At 39.9% G+C, this 18,154-nt stretch overlaps 1 protein-coding gene across 1 annotated transcript; it reads left to right on the top strand.

Annotated features, from left to right (window-relative positions):
* Window positions 1-838: 838 nt before the first annotated feature.
* On the top strand, window positions 839-17,931 carry TTPA (alpha tocopherol transfer protein; the record flags this gene model as incomplete). The annotated part of the gene is made up of 5 exons (XM_080339604.1): window positions 839-1,078; window positions 11,445-11,598; window positions 12,888-13,081; window positions 15,652-15,762; window positions 17,752-17,931. The coding sequence occupies exons 1-5, from the start codon at window positions 884-886 to the stop codon at window positions 17,929-17,931; spliced, it is 834 nt and encodes a 277-aa protein (XP_080195730.1). The 5' UTR covers window positions 839-883.
* Window positions 17,932-18,154: the final 223 nt, after the last annotated feature.

Below are 18,154 nucleotides of genomic sequence, written 5' to 3' on the forward strand. Positions count from 1 at the left end.
CTCTGCTTTCAATTATTTTTTTGGGGGGGAGCATGATTATTCACAATCCTCCCACTCTTTACCTGCGTGCTTTTAGTTGGGCAGATTTTTTCACATTTGTAAAATGAAGGAGGATACCTGTACACATTCCAGCAGTATGTAACAGTCCAAGACATGGCTAGATATGACCAGAATGCCTATCAAAACATAAGGAAGTATTAAATGTACATGTAGAAAGCCAGAGGAGAAGATTATCTAGAGCAAAGTTTTGTAAACCTTTTAATCAGCCTAAGTGTGCCTCATAAATTGCATGTTATATGAAGCAGGACTTTTAGCATATGTAGGCCAGACATCTCAAAAGAAACCCAATCAAAGGAAATGGTTACAATAAAAATACTAATAGAACAATTAACCCTTCACCTTCTATAACTGAACTCATTGCTGGGCAGCAAAGCTGGACTAAAGTTGAATTCAATGTCATCATCTTTTCTCCAGGTAGTGGATATATTTCTATTACTGCACACGCATGATGGGGATTCGGTGCTCCAGGGCGCTTTTCCACCAAGACCGAGCTCCCCTCTGCACGGCAGTTCGCAGCTGCAATGGAGTTGCAGCTTTCTGGCTATTTAGTATCTGAAGATGGCTTATTTTCCCCTAAGGGGAAGGCCACCATCTGTAGCGCTTTCCAGCATCCTGGGACGACCCGCCTGCGGCGGGCGGTGCGGACAGCCGCGGACCCCGCCCGGGCACCAGCGCGGCGGGGCCGGGCCCTGGGGTGCCCCCGCGGTGCGGCCGCCCCACGCCGGGGCCGGCCCACACCGCCCCTGTCCCTCCGGGGCGGAGCAGGGGCAGGGAGGCAGCGGGGCCGAGCGGGGCCGTCGCCTCAGAGCCGTCCGGCAGCGGGATGTCGCGGGGGCCGCCGGGCGCGGGGCACCCCAACGACCTGCCCGACCACGCTCCGCGGGTGCGCAGCGCCGTCGCCGAGCTGCGGCAGCGGGCGGAGGCAGAGGCCGGGCAGCGCTGGCCGCAGCCCCTCTCCGACTCCTTCCTGGTGAGGTTCCTGCGCGCCCGAGACTTCCACCTGGACCTGGCTTGGAGGGTAAGGAGGGCCGGGGGAGCGGGGCTGGGGAGCTGCCGCCCTCCGCTGCAGAGGAGGCGGCGGTGACCCCTGTGGCCCGGCCCGGGGCCGTTCCAGCCGCCTGCTCGCACCTGGCCCCGCGGCCTGCGGGGGTCTCGCCTCGGGCCCCGGGGATGCCGCGGCACTAGGGCGGCGGGCAGGCCGGGCGGGGCGGCGGGGGGTTATTGCTGGGGGCGGACGGAGACGGGCGCGGGTCGGACAGGGACAAGCAGGGAGTTTCAGGGTGTAACTAATTGCTGGTCACGCAGCGCAGTGCCGTATAATAGTGCGGTATGGTGGCTGGCATTGTGCAGCCTTGATGGGGTAATGTGAAGGTTATGGTAGGTGTGGTACGGTCATGTAACTTAGAGGTTGCAGTAAGTGTGGCACTGTCACAACTCCGATCAGGAAACGTTATTATTTAAAGGACATCCTTTTCAGGCTCAGGTTACTTGTTACTGGTAATGATAGTAGTTTCACTACAGATTTATAATTACTCTAACATAAAGCTATGAGTAAAAATTTATTTTCTCTTGGAGTACGATCATTTACAACACTCCTTTCAGTAAGTTTTGGTACTCTTTTGGCTGTTTGTATGGTGATTAACTTTGCTGTACAGACAGTGTGTACAAGTGTGTACATATTTTTAATATCCAAAGGTACAAAGTGTTATTAGTTGTTTCTTTTTTTACAGAAAGATTGACGAGTACTAACCATTCTGAACAGAAAGTACTTCCAAATCTCCCCAGGGCAAAAGCATTTCTTAACTTGTGCCAACTGGAAGCTGTATTTCAGTGGAATTTGGTGTTGATGACATAGCATTGCCCAATAGATCTCACATTTTAGTTTTTGAATTCTCTGTACTGTAGATTTTCCAAGTTTAGTCACCATAGGAGAAGATTGTTTGCATTTGGATATATTGCAGGATCAGGGTAGCTAAACAAGAACACGAGAAATCGAATTAAGCCCATAATAATAATTAGCTTTTAAAATACATTTTGTGTTCTTTTCATTTGGGTTGTGAGATTTATGTCACAGCTTTAAACCTGTCCTCCTCAGCAGAAAAACTAGTAGGTCAAGTCAGACTCCTTTGAGATATAGACCTTACTTTTGCTTGATGTTCATGACATGGTTTATATCAGATGTGCATTAACAATTATAGGACTGTGCCTGTTTTTCTTTCCTAACAAAAGCCATTTTGTTTTCTTGTATTCCCTGCTTCCAAAAAGTAGAGCTTAATGAAGATAATATGCACTCCGCATATTCACTCTTAATTACATTACAATTGGTTGTTATTGATAATTCTGTAGACAGGACAGTGACACTTCAGAACTTGGCCCATACGTTTCTCCACTTTCTTGTGATTAATTGTGAGTTATGTTGTAGGTAAGAATTATTCTACAAGGAACAAAGGGATATCTCTAGATCAGCTTCCCTTGTCCCTGACATCAACTAGGAATATTATACAGTGGACACAAACAGGTCCAGGAAATTTCTGAAGCATGTTAAAGACAACTTCTTGGTGCAGGTACTAAGGGAGCCAATTGGCAAAGGTGCCCTCCTAGATTTGTTTTTTGTAAATAGAGGGAGACTCGTGGGCAAAGTGGTAGTTGGTGGCTGTCTTAGACACAGTGACCACGAAGTAGTTGGGTTTCAAATAGTTGGCAATAGGAGAAAAACACTCAGCAAAACTTCAACCCTGGATCTGGGGAAAGCAGACACAGGGCTGCTGAAGGAGCTCGTCAGTAAGGTCCCCAGGGAATCTGCTTTTGAAGGTACTGGTGTCCATGAATGCTGGCCTCTTTTCAAGAGCCATCTCTTTAAAAGTGCAGGAGCAGGCAATTCCGAAGTGACACAAGTCAAGCAAGTGGAGAAGAAGGCTAGCTGCTAGCTTGGCTGAGCAGGGAACTTTTTCTAGAACTTTGTTGGAAAAGGAAAGTGTATGGACATTGGAAGCAAGGACAGGAGACACAGGAGGACTGTAAAGATGCTGTTCACCACTGTAGGGAGAAAATTAGTGCAGGCAAATCTCGATGAGAGTTCAAGCTGGCCAGTATTGTGAGGGGCAACAAAAAGAACTTATACAAATATGTTAATAGCAAAGGGAGAATCAGAGATAACATTGATCCATTGCTTGACAAGGTCGGTCACCTCACAAATAAGGATACAGACAAAGCGAAAATGATACTTTCTTCACCTCTATCTTCAACAGTGATGATGGGGCCTGGGACCCCCAGAACCTTGTGGTGGAAGACTGACTGGGGGGATGACAAACTCCCAGATGACCCTGAACTTGTTTGAGACTTGCTGCTCAAGCTGGATGCGCAGAAATCTATGGGGCCTGATGGGGTTCATGACAGGGTACTGCAAGAGCTGACTGATGTTATTGGGGGACCTCTCTCCATTGATTTTCAATGGTCTTGGGACTCCGGAGAGGTCCCAGTTGACTGGAAGCTGGCAAATGTCCAATTTTCAAGAAGGGTAAGAAGGAAGATTCTGTTAATTACAGGTCTGTCAGTCTCACTTCAGTGCCTTGTAAAGTTATGGAGAAGGTTATTCTGGGAGTTACTTAAAAACACTTGAGAGACAATGCAGTCCTTGGTCATAGCCGGCATGGGTTCACGAGGGGAAAGTCCTGCTTAACCAACTTAATTTCCTTTTATGACAAAGTCACACATCTAGTTGACCAAGGGAAGCCAGTGGATGTGGTAGTTATGGATTTTACCAAAGCTTTTGATACTGTCTCTCACAGTATCCTTCTGGATAAATTGTCCAGCACCCAGCTAGTCCATAATATATTGGGTGAGCAATTGGCTGACTAGTTGGGCTCAAAGAGTAAATGAGGTTACATCAGGCTGGTGGCCAGTCACCAGTGGTGTTCCCCAGGGCTTGATTTCAGGGCTGGTTCTCTTTAATGTTGTTATAAATGATCTGGATGCAGGAATCAAATGTACATTAACTAAGTTTTCCAATGCTACTAAACTAGGAGGAGCTGTGGTCTTCCTTGAGGGCAGAGAGGCCTTACAGAGAGATCTGGATAGACAGAGAGTTGGGAAATCACCAACTGTATGAAAGTTAGCAAGAGCAAGTGCAGAATTCTCCACCTGGGATGGGTTAATCTTGGTCATATGTACAAAGTGGGGGATAAGAGGCTGGAGAGCAGCCTTGCGGAAAGAGATCTGGGGGTTTGGGTTGATGGCAAGTTGGTTATGAGTCAACAGTGTGCCCTTGCAGCCAAAAGGGCCAACTGTGTCCTGGGGTGCATCAAGCACATCACAGCTAACCAGTCAGGGAAGATGATTGTCCCACTCTATGCTGCACTGGTGCAGCCCCACCTCAAGTACTGTGTGCAGTTTTGGGTGCCTCAAAACAAGAAGGACATCAGACTATTACAGTGTATCCAGAGGAGGGTGATCAAGATGGTGTCAGGTCTTGAGGGCAAGATTTATGCGGAGTAGCTGAGGTCACTTGGTCTGTTCAGCTTGGAGAAGAGAAGGCTGAGGGGTGACCTCATTGCAGTCTACAGCTTCCTCAAAGGGGGCAGTGGAAGGGGAGGTGCTGGTCTCTCTCTGGTGACCAGCTATAGGACACGAGGAAATGGAATGTAGCTGCATCAGAGGAAATTCAGATTGGGCATTAGGAAAAGTTTCTTCACTGAGAGGGTGGTTGGTCACTGGAACAGGCTCCCCAGGGAAGTGGTCATGGCACCAAGCCTGTCAGAGTTCAAGGAGAATCTGGATGATGCTCTTAGTTGTATGGTGTAGTTTTAGGTTAGATCCTTCTGGGTCCCTCGCAACTTTCAGATATTCTATGATTCTATGACTAATCTTCAGGAGTGTGGAATCTAAGCTAGGTTAAGAGATGGAGTCTACAAAGTAACACATTTCCTATACCCTGCTTGAGAATCATTCCTCTGGGTCTGGGGACCTGCTTTAGAAAAATTAAGTCTTTTTAGAATCTCTTTAGAATTTCTGGATCTCCACAGGCTGCTAAGTTTCTAGATTTCTTGTCTGGAACCTTCTTTGAACTAAGAGATTCTGCTGTTCAAAATCCACCTGTGTTTAATCTTTCCATCTAGAATTTCAGATTTCCAAATGCTGTAGCTACTTTTACTTAATCTTCCATATAACACTTTACACTGATTTCTAGGTTATTTCTCTTACAGCATGGGAAGAAGACAGGAAACATTAAAAAAAGGAAAAAGGAATGTGTTTATCTGAAATCAGTATATTAAGGCCCAAGAGACTTATTGTGCAAAAATCTGTGGTGGTCATAAGATGAATTTTCATCTAACCCAAGTCTGACCTCATGCAGAGGTTATGTTAGTACTTCGTCCTAGACAGAGCCCTCCTGTAATCAGTCTAAACAATGTCTGCTCCCTCCTGTGCTGATTAAATGTTGCATCTCAGTTTGGAGTCCAGATTTGCCAACTGGGCTTCTGTGTCCTACTGCATAGTACTTGTAAAGCAGCTAAGGGATAATCAAAGTTTTGTGGCTCTGTCGATGTTTATAACCAAAGGTCTTCAAGCTCTTGTCAAACATCTTTCTTGGTATGGGCTTATACTTAGACTTATATATGAATTAAGTGGCAACTGAGCAAACTGTTTCTTGATGCATCCCTGGTTATTACTTGACACAGATTTATATGAATGTTGACATCTCAGAAATGTTAGCTTATCCACATTTGGAGATGATTCAGAAACTAAGAATCAGGTAGATCCATTTCTGAATCTTCTATGATAACTCATTCCAACATTCTTTACATTTTGCACTGGCAATTCCAGACTTGCTTTCAAGTACTGATCTATTGATGTGTCAGACCTGAAAAAAATCCACCACTGAAACAGGTAGCTGGAATTGAAGAACTCAAAGAAGAACTGTCTGTATTTTTTAAAACAAGTGATTATTCAATAAAGCTTAGTAACAGCCTATTCTTGAGTTAGAAGAGAATTCTTTTTCTTCATTTTGAATCACAAGAAAGATTAAACTTGGCCTAATATCTTATCTTAGAAAGTGACTGGAGATGTATACATGAACCTGAACCACTTAAATACAGGCTCCAGAAGAAGAGGTGATGTTAGGCAGATAGCTTCCATGAAATTATTTCAAAAGCATTTATTTTATTGGTAAGAAAGTGTTAAGTCAGTCTACATCAAATACTGGCAGATTTATCTTCAGGAATGAACAGAAAGTCCTTTGACACAGAATAATAATAACAGTGAAATGACACAACAAACCTTCAATAGATAAATAAGGAATTTTATTGCCCTGTGAGAGTTCTGGACAATGCTTACCTACCAAAAATTAATACTCAGAAAGAATGGTGTTACATCATTACAACATCTTCTATGCCTTTGTAATCCCTTTGAGAGATACGGGTAGGGATCGGGTGTTAATGCTGCGAAAGATTTCAATCTGGCTATATGTTTATTTCAGAGGTGAGCATGGTTTTTGCGCGTTGATTTGTACAGATAAACCTACCTACTATATATGTTGTAAACAGAGAAACAGGGCCACGGGTCTCCATTAAATGTGCTAAAGCTATGGGTTTATATACCCCTTTTTAATGTACCAGCTATGTATATATGTTTGACTTTATTATTGTGATCAAAAACACTGTCACTTGGATTCAGTAGTGATATGTGAAATCTGGAGAACTAGCATCTCCTTTCCTCCCTAAATCTTTTTGCCTAGTGCATTTTACTACATCCTCGTGTTATATCCCACAGCTCTTGTATAAGGCTAATTCTCAGTGACTTGGGAATACTGTCTTTTTGTACTTGAAATAGATTATACTCTGGGGAAAAGAATGAAAATCTTTAAATTCAATAAAAATGCAACATCGAAACTCTATGCCAAGAGGTGTTTTCATAACATACCACTTAGACTTTTGTAAACATCGGTTTTATGGCACTCAAAATTGCCTAAATATCTGGGATCCTTTTAGGAGTTCTGATAAATACAAAGGTATATAGCCAGACTTTTTCTTTTCTCCGCATTTGACTTACGGAGGAATCAAGACTTCCTAGTGTGTTGCACTGCTTAGAGTAACTGATGTACAAGAAGGATTGTTTTCCATAAGTCAAACATACTGCCAAGTCGCAGGCATTATTTCTGAGGATCTTCACATTGTTCAAATATAAATAGTAAGTTTAAGTCAATTACTTGGCTGCTTTTCTTCCATTAATACAGAGGGGTTTCACAGAAAGGATGGAAAAGCCCCTATTAAGCTCCCTGGCTGACTGTTGAGAAAACACAAATCAGTCAGCCAGTCTTCCCTTTGTGCTAAGCCCAGTCTCTAAACTGACATGAGCCAGTCTTCTTCCAACTGTCAAAGAGATATTGCATGTGGAACTGGGAAAGTTCTATGTATCTATAATAATATTTTAAATTTTGTGTCTGTGTATACCATATGTTTAAGTTCTGTGTAGGTATATACACATAAATAAAAAAAAAAAAAAATACCCAAAGGTGTGTACATATCTATATCTATATCTATATCTATATCTATATCTATATCTATATCTATATCTATATCTATATCTATATCTATATCTATATCTATATCTATATCTATATCTATATCTATATCCATATCTATATCCATATCTATATCTATATCTATCTTTATATTCTACAGTCTGAGCTGTTGGTTTCTTCTTCAGAGATTGCCAAAACATTTTTTTCCTAAACATCATGTGCATTGGTACAACTGCTGACACAGAGGCCTAATTCTGTCTAGCATCCTCATTAATATGAAAAAATAGCTAACAACAATGAGAAAATGTACATATACAAAAATGTATATATACAAAAAAAAAAGTACATATACAAATACAGTAGTCAATGGTGCGGAGTCTAGTTGGAGGCCAGTATCTAGTGGAGTGCCTCAGGGGTCAGTACTGGGGCCAATATTATTCAATATATTAATTAACGATTTAGATGAGGGAATAGAGTGTACTATCAGCAAGTTTGCTGATGACACTAAGCTGGGAGGAGTGGCTGACATGCCAGAAGGCTGTACTGCCATCCAGCGGGACCTGGGCAGGCTGGAGAGTTGGACGGGGAATAACCTAATGAAATTTAACAAGGAAAAGTGTAGAGTCCTGCATCTGGGCAGGAACAACCCCAGGTTCCAGTACAGGTTGGGAAATTACATATTAGAGAGCAGTGTAGGGGAAAGGGACCTGGGGATCCTGGTGGACAACAGGATGACCATGAGCCAGCACTGTGCCCTTGTGGCCAGGAAGGCCAATGGCATCCTGGGGTGTATTAGAAGGGGGGTGGTTAGTAGGTCGAGAGAGGTTCTCCTTCTCCTCTACTCCGTCCTGGTGAGACCACATCTGGAATATTGTGTCCAGTTCTGGGCCCCTCAGTTCCAGAAGGACAGGGAACTGCTGGAGAGGGTCCAGCATAGGGCAACGAAGATGATTAAGGGAGTGGAGCACCTCCCTTATGAAGAAAGGCTGAGGAAGCTGGGTCTCTTTAGTTTGGAGAAGAGGAGACTGAGGGGTGACCTTATTAATGTTTATAAATATATAAAGGGTGAGTGCCACGAGGATGGAGCCAGGCTCTTCTCGGTGGCAAACAATGATAGGACAAGGGGTAATGGGATCAAGCTGGAACACAAGAGGTTCCACTTAAATTTGAGAAAAAACTTCTTCTCAGTAAGGGTGACAGAGCACTGGAACAGGCTGCCCAGGGGGGTTGTGGAGTCTCCTTCCCTCGAGACGTTCAAAACCCACCTGGACATGTTCCTGTGCGACCTCACCTAGGCGTTCCTGCTCCAGCAGGGGGATTGGACTAGATGATCTTTTGAGGTCCCTTCCAATCCCAAACATACTGTGATACTGTGATACATTGGTTTCTGTAACAAGCATGTGGTTTTCTAATTCTTTTAATTCTAAGTAAAGTACTAGGTTCACTTTGTTTTGTAGCACATGAATTTTGGATTAATCAGTAACTTTATCATCTCTGATGTTCAGAAACCTGGAACTATCCCCAAAAGACCTCAGGAAAAAAACTAATTAATTAATGTTTAACTCTAGACACTGGAGTTTTTCATCCAGCTTTCTCCATTTATAGAGTTATCTTGCATCTATTTTCAGGTGCTGATCAAATGCTAGGTAGGTTATTCAGTTTGTAAACACAGATAATTATATATTGAGATGTTTTCCCTGTGTTAAAAGTATGAGACATATTTTATACCAGGTAATAAGTGTTCCTGTTTATCCTGATATTAGGTTGATTCATCTTCTATATCCAGACTGGTTGTTATGTATAATATTTCTGTTTGTGTTTGTGTGTGACCTGAGTATGTCCAGCTGCTAAGAAAGGGATTGTTTACATAAATGAAAATTCACAGAATATGTCCCAAAACTAGTTGTAGATGCTGTGGAAGATTATCTGACGCTAACCTTTACTTCAACGCTAAATCAGTTCAGGTAATTAGATTAGGTTTTCAAAATATGAGACCCCTTTAGCACTTCCTGGCTTTCTGGCCAAGGGAAATATGTTTGGAGCTTAGCCATGTCACTTGTCTGTGTCAAAAGATGCACCACTTGCCCACGTCACAGAAGGTGTCAGAAGTATTCCAACCACATACTTATTCCTTAATGGACTCACCAGTAGGTAAATTATGTCTTCCGTAAGGATCTTGTGTGTGTCACAACCTGTGAACATCATTCCCTTTCTCCTGAAGTCCAGATTTTAAACATTTGCCTTTTCCAACTTGGAAAATGTAAATATTCACTAAAATGAGAAACTAACTATATTGACAAGATACAATTATTTAGAGGATTGAATTAACATATCATTTTTATTCTCATCTTGTTTTGGCAGGTAGTTCTTGAGAGAGTTGTTTAAAATATTTATGTAATTGTTAACCAGGTTCATTAAGTTGTGGTATAACTGATTTTACAAGAAAAGTGGGAAAGAGTGAAGATATTTGCATAGTTGTTTTGAGCATGATTTTATGTTTTGCTGCTGTTTAACAGTCTTTATTTGAAAGACCAAGGAAAAGAACATAATATGTTGACAGTGCCGTCTAGTTGGCACAAAGTGGTTGGGATTGCTCAAACAGTGCCCTTTACAGAGAGTCACATACTAACAGAGTGAGATAATCAGAGTACCTAATCAGGCCTGTGTTTGAAATCATAGTGAATTTCTATTCTACAAATTAACTTTTTTTCCTACTATGCCCTCTCCCCACCCCCTACCTGACCTCTTTTATCTGTTTGGTTTTAAGTTGGCCTAGACAAACTGATTTAACGCAGTCAAAAGCCTTCTAGTAAAATTCTCCTGATGGCTAAATGTTTCTTTCTATGGTGTATGGTTTAGGATGAGGCTTTTATCAACTTTCTGTTTGCCAAATCAAATGGGATTCTAGTGTGACAGATTAACTTTTTTGGTTTTGTACCTATAAATACATATTTATAGGTGCTATTTCCATGAGGGATATAGATAATTTCTGAGCAGTATATCTTCTATTTGTAGTAAATTCCGCTGACAAACAGTAGTGCCTTCTAAATAACTTCCTTGTCACAATTTATTTGAGAGACCTTCAAAATATTTCAAGACTTTCATCTGAGCAGAAAAGCCTTAAGCTGAAGAAAAAGAGCATGTTCTATGTGAAACAATACAAGAAACTTGAAAGCAGAGAGAAGGGTAAGAAACAAGACTGATTATCTAACATAAGCGTGCTATGAGGTACAGGGTGGTGAGTCTCAGGTCTCCCTCTAAGAGTCTGTAGGTATCAGCATAACAGATGCTGTGACATTCCAAGGGATTAATTCAGTATCCACTGAGGTTCCTTCTGACCATTCTTTCTATGAAAATGATGAAGAAAATGGTACTTACATAGATAAAAGAAATTTCTAATTTATATAAGGTTATGTTTTATTAGTTGGAGCTGACAGTTCTTTTAACTCAAATGCTTCTGTTGTGAAATACGGAGTAACTGAGAAATGAATAAAAATTAATTTCTGTTAATACAAATTAACAGAAATAGAAGACTGTTGGTTGATGCTTTCATTGTGGTGAACCCATTTAATTCGTAAAACGATGCTGAGGACCTGGTGGGGTTTTGCCGTTTGATGAAACACAGTAACAATTTGAAAGGCTAGCTTGTGCATGCTGCCTTTGAGATTTAAACCTACATTTCAGTTTGTTGAAACGAGTCACTTAAAAAATTCTGATTCTCATAGCTCCGTTGAAGGTCTCGGATTAGAACTGTGGCTACTTAGGAAATTTTAATCCAAAATCTGTATTACTTGCTGTAGCTATTTTTTAACTGTGCTTTTCATGTAATGCCTGATGGCGATCTGCCATCTACATTTATTTTTTCCAGTTATTGAAGAATTACCAGAAGTGGAGAATTGAATGCCCAGAAATAAGTGGAGATTTAAACCCATTTTCTGTTCTTGACCTTTTGCAAGCTGGGTATCACGGACTCCTGAGATCAAGGGACCCACATGGAAGCAAAGTTCTAATATACAGAATTGGTGAGTGACAAAATTGCTTGGACCCATTTCACACCTACCTCTGGAAGTGATGGTTTGGGGTTTTTTTGTCATTTTTTGTTTGTTTGTTTGTGGGGTTTTATCTCTTTAGTTTGTTTGTTTGTGGTTTTGGTTTTAATTATCACAATTTGAGCAGCAAAATAAACATATTTTATGGGTAATATCAGAACATCTTAACTAGTATGGTAACATATTTATGTTTCCTGTTAGAAATACCTTTACATTAATATAAAGCTGAGTTTATTGAGCTGTAACAGCTATATCACTTGACTTAAATACTCTTTTGGCTAAACCTGTACAATCCTTTATGAATAATGTATTTTCTTTTCAGTGGAGTTCTTGTCTGCATAAAAACAAACAAACAAACAAATGAAACTCTTGAGGTTAAACCCCTAAAACTTGCAAGAAGTGTGGTTATTTGGGTCTGAGTGTCCCAATAATTATTTGTTTCTCTGCAAGTTTTCAAAGCCATGTGCTAAGATTCTGGTACTGGTGCACACACAGCACAGAAGGGAGAGAACAGAAAAGAATGGTTAGTTTAGATGTGGATTAAAAGTTCACTGGGTTTTCACTGCTTAGATGTAGCCAAAGAGCCCTGTCTAACAACACTATGAAGATCCTTTGTTTCACACATTCCCAAAAGTCTTTTAAAAAAGATGTAGCTAAATGGTCATGTGTTACCATATTTCTTTGTACTTGTTTTAGACAGAGAAATTATTTTTTGCCAGCTTTTAAAGAATTGCTTTAATATCAGCTGGTCTAGCAGAAAATAACGTGTCTTTTTGCAAAGCTGTGTTCTCTGAAGATTTCATCTAGGGTTAAACTCATCCCATGTAATTCTTTGCTCAGGCCTCAGAAAAACACGTGGAATTCACTGAATCTTGACAGAATTGCTGCACTGGACAAAAAGTATATTCATTGATTGGATTAATGATCTGCAGTTTCTGATAACATGATTGTTTGAATTAAGCTGTCAAGTCAAAACCTTGTACTGGAAGCTATGCCCATAGGTGGAACATACTACATTAGGTGGCATCTATTAATATAACTTTCTAGCATTAGGTGGTACTGTCTATAAAATAGTTCAAAAGATGAGTGGCAGAGCAGGCACACAAAATAGCTTCTGTACTGGCAAATCTATTTATTTCAGGACCTTTGATATTGCTGGTTACTTGTTGTTCCTGAGCAGCACATTAGAAGCAGTAACAAGGAAAAGTGCAGGTGTATGTGCTGTCTTCATGGTAATGCAGTGCAGTCTATTTACTCCTCAGGACAATGGGATCCCAATTTATTTACGGCATACGATGTGTTTCGTGTAAGTCTTATCACATCTGAACTCATTGTAAAGGAGATTGAGACTCAGCGGAATGGAGTCAAGGCAATCTTCGATCTGCAAGGGTGGCGATTTGCTCATGCATTTCAAATCAGCCCAGCAGTAGCCAAGAAAATTGCTGCTGTGCTCACAGTAAGTGTGACGTATTGCTTTATGGTTCTTCATTGCTGTAACTCCCAATTTCTCATCTGTTTTAAGCTATGGTAAATTTTCCTTCTTTTGACCTTCTTAAAGTCTGTGCAGCTTGAAAGAACAAAATTTTAAATCCTCTAGAAGTCAGACAGCTCAGGTACATGTTGTGCTTTATTTGCTTTAAAACATGTTCTTGTGTAGCAGTAAATGTCCTTTAACCTCTGATGTTTTGTAAGAACTTCGCTGATCTCTTACAACACAAGAATTTCATGAATGTAAGATCAGATGAAGCCAAATTTTGTAAGGATCTGTGTTTGTTACTACGTTTCGTCTCCTCTCTTCCTTTCTTTTGTACATTAACTAAACAGTTAAAAGCTTTTTTTTTAATTTCATGAGACTCAGAGAAGGTGAGAAGCAGCATGTGCTAAGAGTAGCTAAGAGTAAGATGGTACTGGCTTGTTATCAATATGGATGATGCTACTTAACCATCCAGCTGCTACCAACAGAATGAATAATGTTTATGTTCTGCTTGGTTTTACCCCCCAATTTGAGCATTATTTTGTGCAATTTGCTGCTACCTCACCTCCTATTTTTCACAAAACTTCTAGGAACTTTAGTGTCTTTAAGATTTGTTCCTCTCTGTCAAATTCAGTTGAACTTTGCCAAGGGATTTGAGAGAAAAAAAAAAATAAAATGAACAAAATTTTAAAAGGGGACAGAGAATTGTCAGGAAGGCTACAATGTAGTCCTATAATCCCATTTTCCTTCAGAAGTTATGTTGAAAATGAGTAATAATAAAACTTTTAGCCTGTGATGTGGAAATTAGCCAAGGAGATAATCTCTTGCTCTGGTTTAGTAAGGTTTATATCTGAGGTTCAGTCGAAGCTTAGTCATTGAATGAATATCATCAGAACTTCAGCTGTTCTTCCTTTTTGGTATCTACTTTTAAACTTCAGTGAAACCAGCAGGTATTCCAAACTTTTCACATCTAGAATAATAACTCTTGATGTTTGTATGATTCTGGGCCATATCGCATGAGAACAGGATGTGCGAGAGTGTTTCAGTTGACCTCTTGAGCTAGTAAACAAGTTGCTAGTAATTTTTTAACCTTGAAATAGAGCAGAAAGGAAGAACGGGATTTGAAATTACATCTAATGGTTTCAACCCATTATCTCAAACCAGGAAATTATTTGAATGTGATGTTTCCATCTTGATCTATTTCAGATTTGTTGCATGTTTTTCAAGCTTCTAATTTTTTATTATATAGCTATTGAAAAAAAAAAACGCAGAAACGCAGTGTTCTTTTCTAAGATGAGAAATAAGTGTAACTAATTTTTGTTTCAGATTCCTTTCATCATTTTAGCTGAGTTAAAATATTCCACCTAGAGATTGTCTTAGTATTGTTCAATATGCTCAGAAGTAAAAATTACGGAAGCATAGTTTCAACCTTGAGTTTTTCTTGACAAATGTGTGTTGCAAATTACAATCCAGTATGAAGAAACATAAATTAATAGAAAGAAAATATGGACTAAGGAATGGAAACCGTAGTAACATTATTAAGTGATATCACCTTGAAAAATTTGTTACCCCATGAAAAAACAAATTGTTTTGTGAAAAACATGGTAGTAGACTTCAAATGCATGATAACACATAATAACATGCTGTAAACCTATAATCTGATAGTTTTAAGGTCTTTATCCTACATTAAAATCTAAAAAGAATTGCACTTAAGAAATGTGTAGGGTTTGTGTTTGTGGTTTTTGTTTGTTTGGGGGTTTTGTTTGTTTTTGTTTTTTTTTTTAATAAAATGATGCATGAAATAATGTGAGAAGAGCTACTGTACTAGCTGGGAAAACTGTGCGAAGTACCATTTTATAGGCAGAAAACTAGTTGCAGAGGTGGTATTAGCTGGGATATGAATGTAAGCTATACTTTCCTCATGGCATAATGCTGTCTTTGAGCACTGCCATATTTTCTTTAAACTTGAAAAGGTCTGGGACTTCTAAATGAATCTTGAATGCAAGTAGAAGTATTTCATATTATAAAGACTGTATAGTATATATAATTTTTATTTTCATTATGACAGTAATCTTGGTGTATATATATTTACGTATTATTGTTCAGGTTGTGAATTACCAGTTAGACCACATGGCTGGATAGCTTTCTTGGTAAATCAGCAGCAGAATCTCTTCTGTGAAAAACTGTACTTCTGAGGAAAGGCTGAGCACAAGCTTTGTGTACATTATTTATATGTAACTTGGTGAAGGTTTTCTTGTTTGTTTTTTTGGGTTTGTGTTGTTTTTGTGGGTTTTTTTAGTAGCCTCTTCTCATACTGTTGTGGGTTTTTGTTGGTTTTGTTGGTAGTTTTTCTCCTTCTAATGGGAGGAACAATATGTGATTTTCTAAGCATTTTTAGGACAGTGTAAACTAAGAGCACTCTGAAGTGAAGCAAGATCAGAAAGAATGCTCCAACCTATGGACTAGATAGTTTTCACATATTTGACCTTAATAATAGAATATTTTTAATAATACATTCCTTTTCTTTTGCTGTTTTTCATGTATGTTGACAGGATTCCTTTCCTCTAAAAGTTCGAGGTATCCACTTCATTAATGAGCCTTTATTCTTCCACCCGGTCTACGCTCTAATTAAGCCTTTTCTCACTGAAAAAATAAAACAACGGGTGAGTGCACACAAGTATTTCTTTCTGCCATAAAATTCCCACATGACAATCTGCAGCACTTCCATTAGACTCTGGTGCTTCTGAGCACTGAAGAGTATAAATCATTTCTGAGTGTTAGTGCCATTTGGGCCTCCGGAAACTAATTGTAAAGCATTCTCAGTTACCAATAATGCCAGAGTTGTAAGTGGTAGCTGTTATCACCACTCTAAAGATAAAAACTGAGGTGACACAGAGAGGTTAAATGATTTGCTTGAGGTCACATAGCAATTCGTCTGCAGGACTAGGAAGAAACAGATCCTCGATCTCCCAACACTCTGCCTATAAATGACAGTCAGATATTGTCACTGAACAGTGATGTTATGCTTCAAATTGTGCAGAATTAGTAGAAGACAACTTTTTAGTTCTGAAAGATCTGCAAAGGCATTTACACACCAAAAATAGGTCAAGCTTAAGTTTAAAATTTCTTTACAAATAGCTTCTTAGTTGTTTTAGATTGTTTTGGATTTTTAAATCTTAAAACCCTGTTTGTGTTTGGATGCAAAAGCATGCCAAAATTCTAGAAGAATTCTGGGTTTTGTAGCAGAGGAAGAATATTGGTGGTTTCAGCTGGCAGAAAAGGAAATACTGTGAAGTGTTAACAGCAGGAATAAGGTAAAAAATAAGCAACAGTGCCTGTTGTTATTCCCACTCTGAAGCCTCCTCTTTTCAGCACATGGATCTTGTGCATTCGCATTATCTACTGCTCACCAGGACAGTAAATCCAGATCTTTTTGGTCACTGTTATCTGTTATTTGCCAATCTTCTTTTCCTAGTGTGTGTGTTTTGTTTCTGCCAGCCTTGCACAGTCAGTCCCTCACTCTGGAAAGATGAAGAAACTGAGTGTGTTCCAGCAGCCTGATGCTGTGGCCCTTCTTCTCGCACATTAATAGGTGTCAAATAAGCCCCTGTTACCTGTCCAGTTCAGAATATCTCAGACTGGAACTCAAAAAGCAGAAAAGAGGGCAGATGGACAGTAAAGTCCTGAAAGAAAACAAATGAGATATCCCACTTCATGGAAAGGAGATTGGCTTGTCTCTGGCTTAGGGTTTCAGGTATGATCTGAAAAAAAGCTCTAAGGGTCACTTCCACATACTTTAATAGGAATAATTATTCTTCACTTGTTATCTTACTACCTGAGGAGGAAGTGTTAGATAAAGGCAGCCAACTGCTTTTTGAGTGCATATTCTTGTAATCTATGTGTAATAATAATTACAGACAATTTTTGTCGGGTGTTAATAAGAGCCCTATACAAATTTCTGACTGAAAGTCATGAACAAGTGTTCAAAATAGCTACAGTAAAGCAAGACAAGAAGAACCAAAATGACAGAATTACAAGGGTTAAAGTGGAAGAGAAGTCCTGGATCTAATTTCAGCTGGAACTGAAACATAAAGACTGAGATCCAGATTCTTCTGAATAGCCTTCTTGGCACATATCTGAACCTACATACATACTATGTAATGTTGTTTTTAAATACTCGTGGCAGGACCAGATAGTAATGGCCAGGAGCCAAACACTGTTCTTTTCTTGGAAATGACTGAAAAAGAAGTACAAGAGAACTATTATGACAGGACCAAACCCCATGGTTTAGCTCACCTCAGCTGTACAGATGTAGCGTGTTCCCTCACCCATGTCACTAAACCAATCTGGAACAGGTGTGTGGCTGTTTTCAGCTCCTGTGCTTGCAGCTGTATAAAATGCAGTTCTCTGTTTGCAGTCCGTGCTTCATCAAGCTGCAGATACTGAGCAGGTCAGAGTTTGAGCACCCGTGGGAAACACACTCACATGGTGGTACTTTCTTCTTCATTTAAGGAGCTCATTATGAACAAGAACACTTGTTTAGTCCAACTAAACTAGTGGCTTCGGCTCTTGCACTAAGTTACTTTGCTGCCTGTTTTCACTCGGTAGTCTAGCATTCATACCCAAGTAACGCTTTTCATCTCTTGTTTTAGGTGTATATGCATGGAAGTAACTACATGCAGAGTCTGACCGAACATTTCCCAGTCAGCATTCTCCCACAGGAATATGGGGGGGAAGAAGTCTCCATTGAAGAGCTTGCCAAGGAATGGACTGATTTCATAATGGCATCTGCAGATTATCTTCACAGCATTTCTTTGATTGCACAGGAATAACCTTACTACAATATTATATCAATTCTTGAACACTGAAAGTGGGATTAAGTGTAATATGAAATCTTTCATGTAAACTTGAAATCACTGTAAATGAAACCAGTATATCTTTGCAGGGTGCTGAGTATTAATTGACTGCACTTTTGTACTGACTGGAGTCTATCAGTATGTACGTCTGAAGAGATTTATGGATTCTGTATGTTTCCAATACTGTTTGTAACTGATT

The sequence above is a fragment of the Nesoenas mayeri genome (genome assembly GCF_963082525.1).
Source record: "Nesoenas mayeri genome assembly, chromosome: 2".
Classification (NCBI taxonomy): domain Eukaryota; kingdom Metazoa; phylum Chordata; class Aves; order Columbiformes; family Columbidae; genus Nesoenas; species Nesoenas mayeri.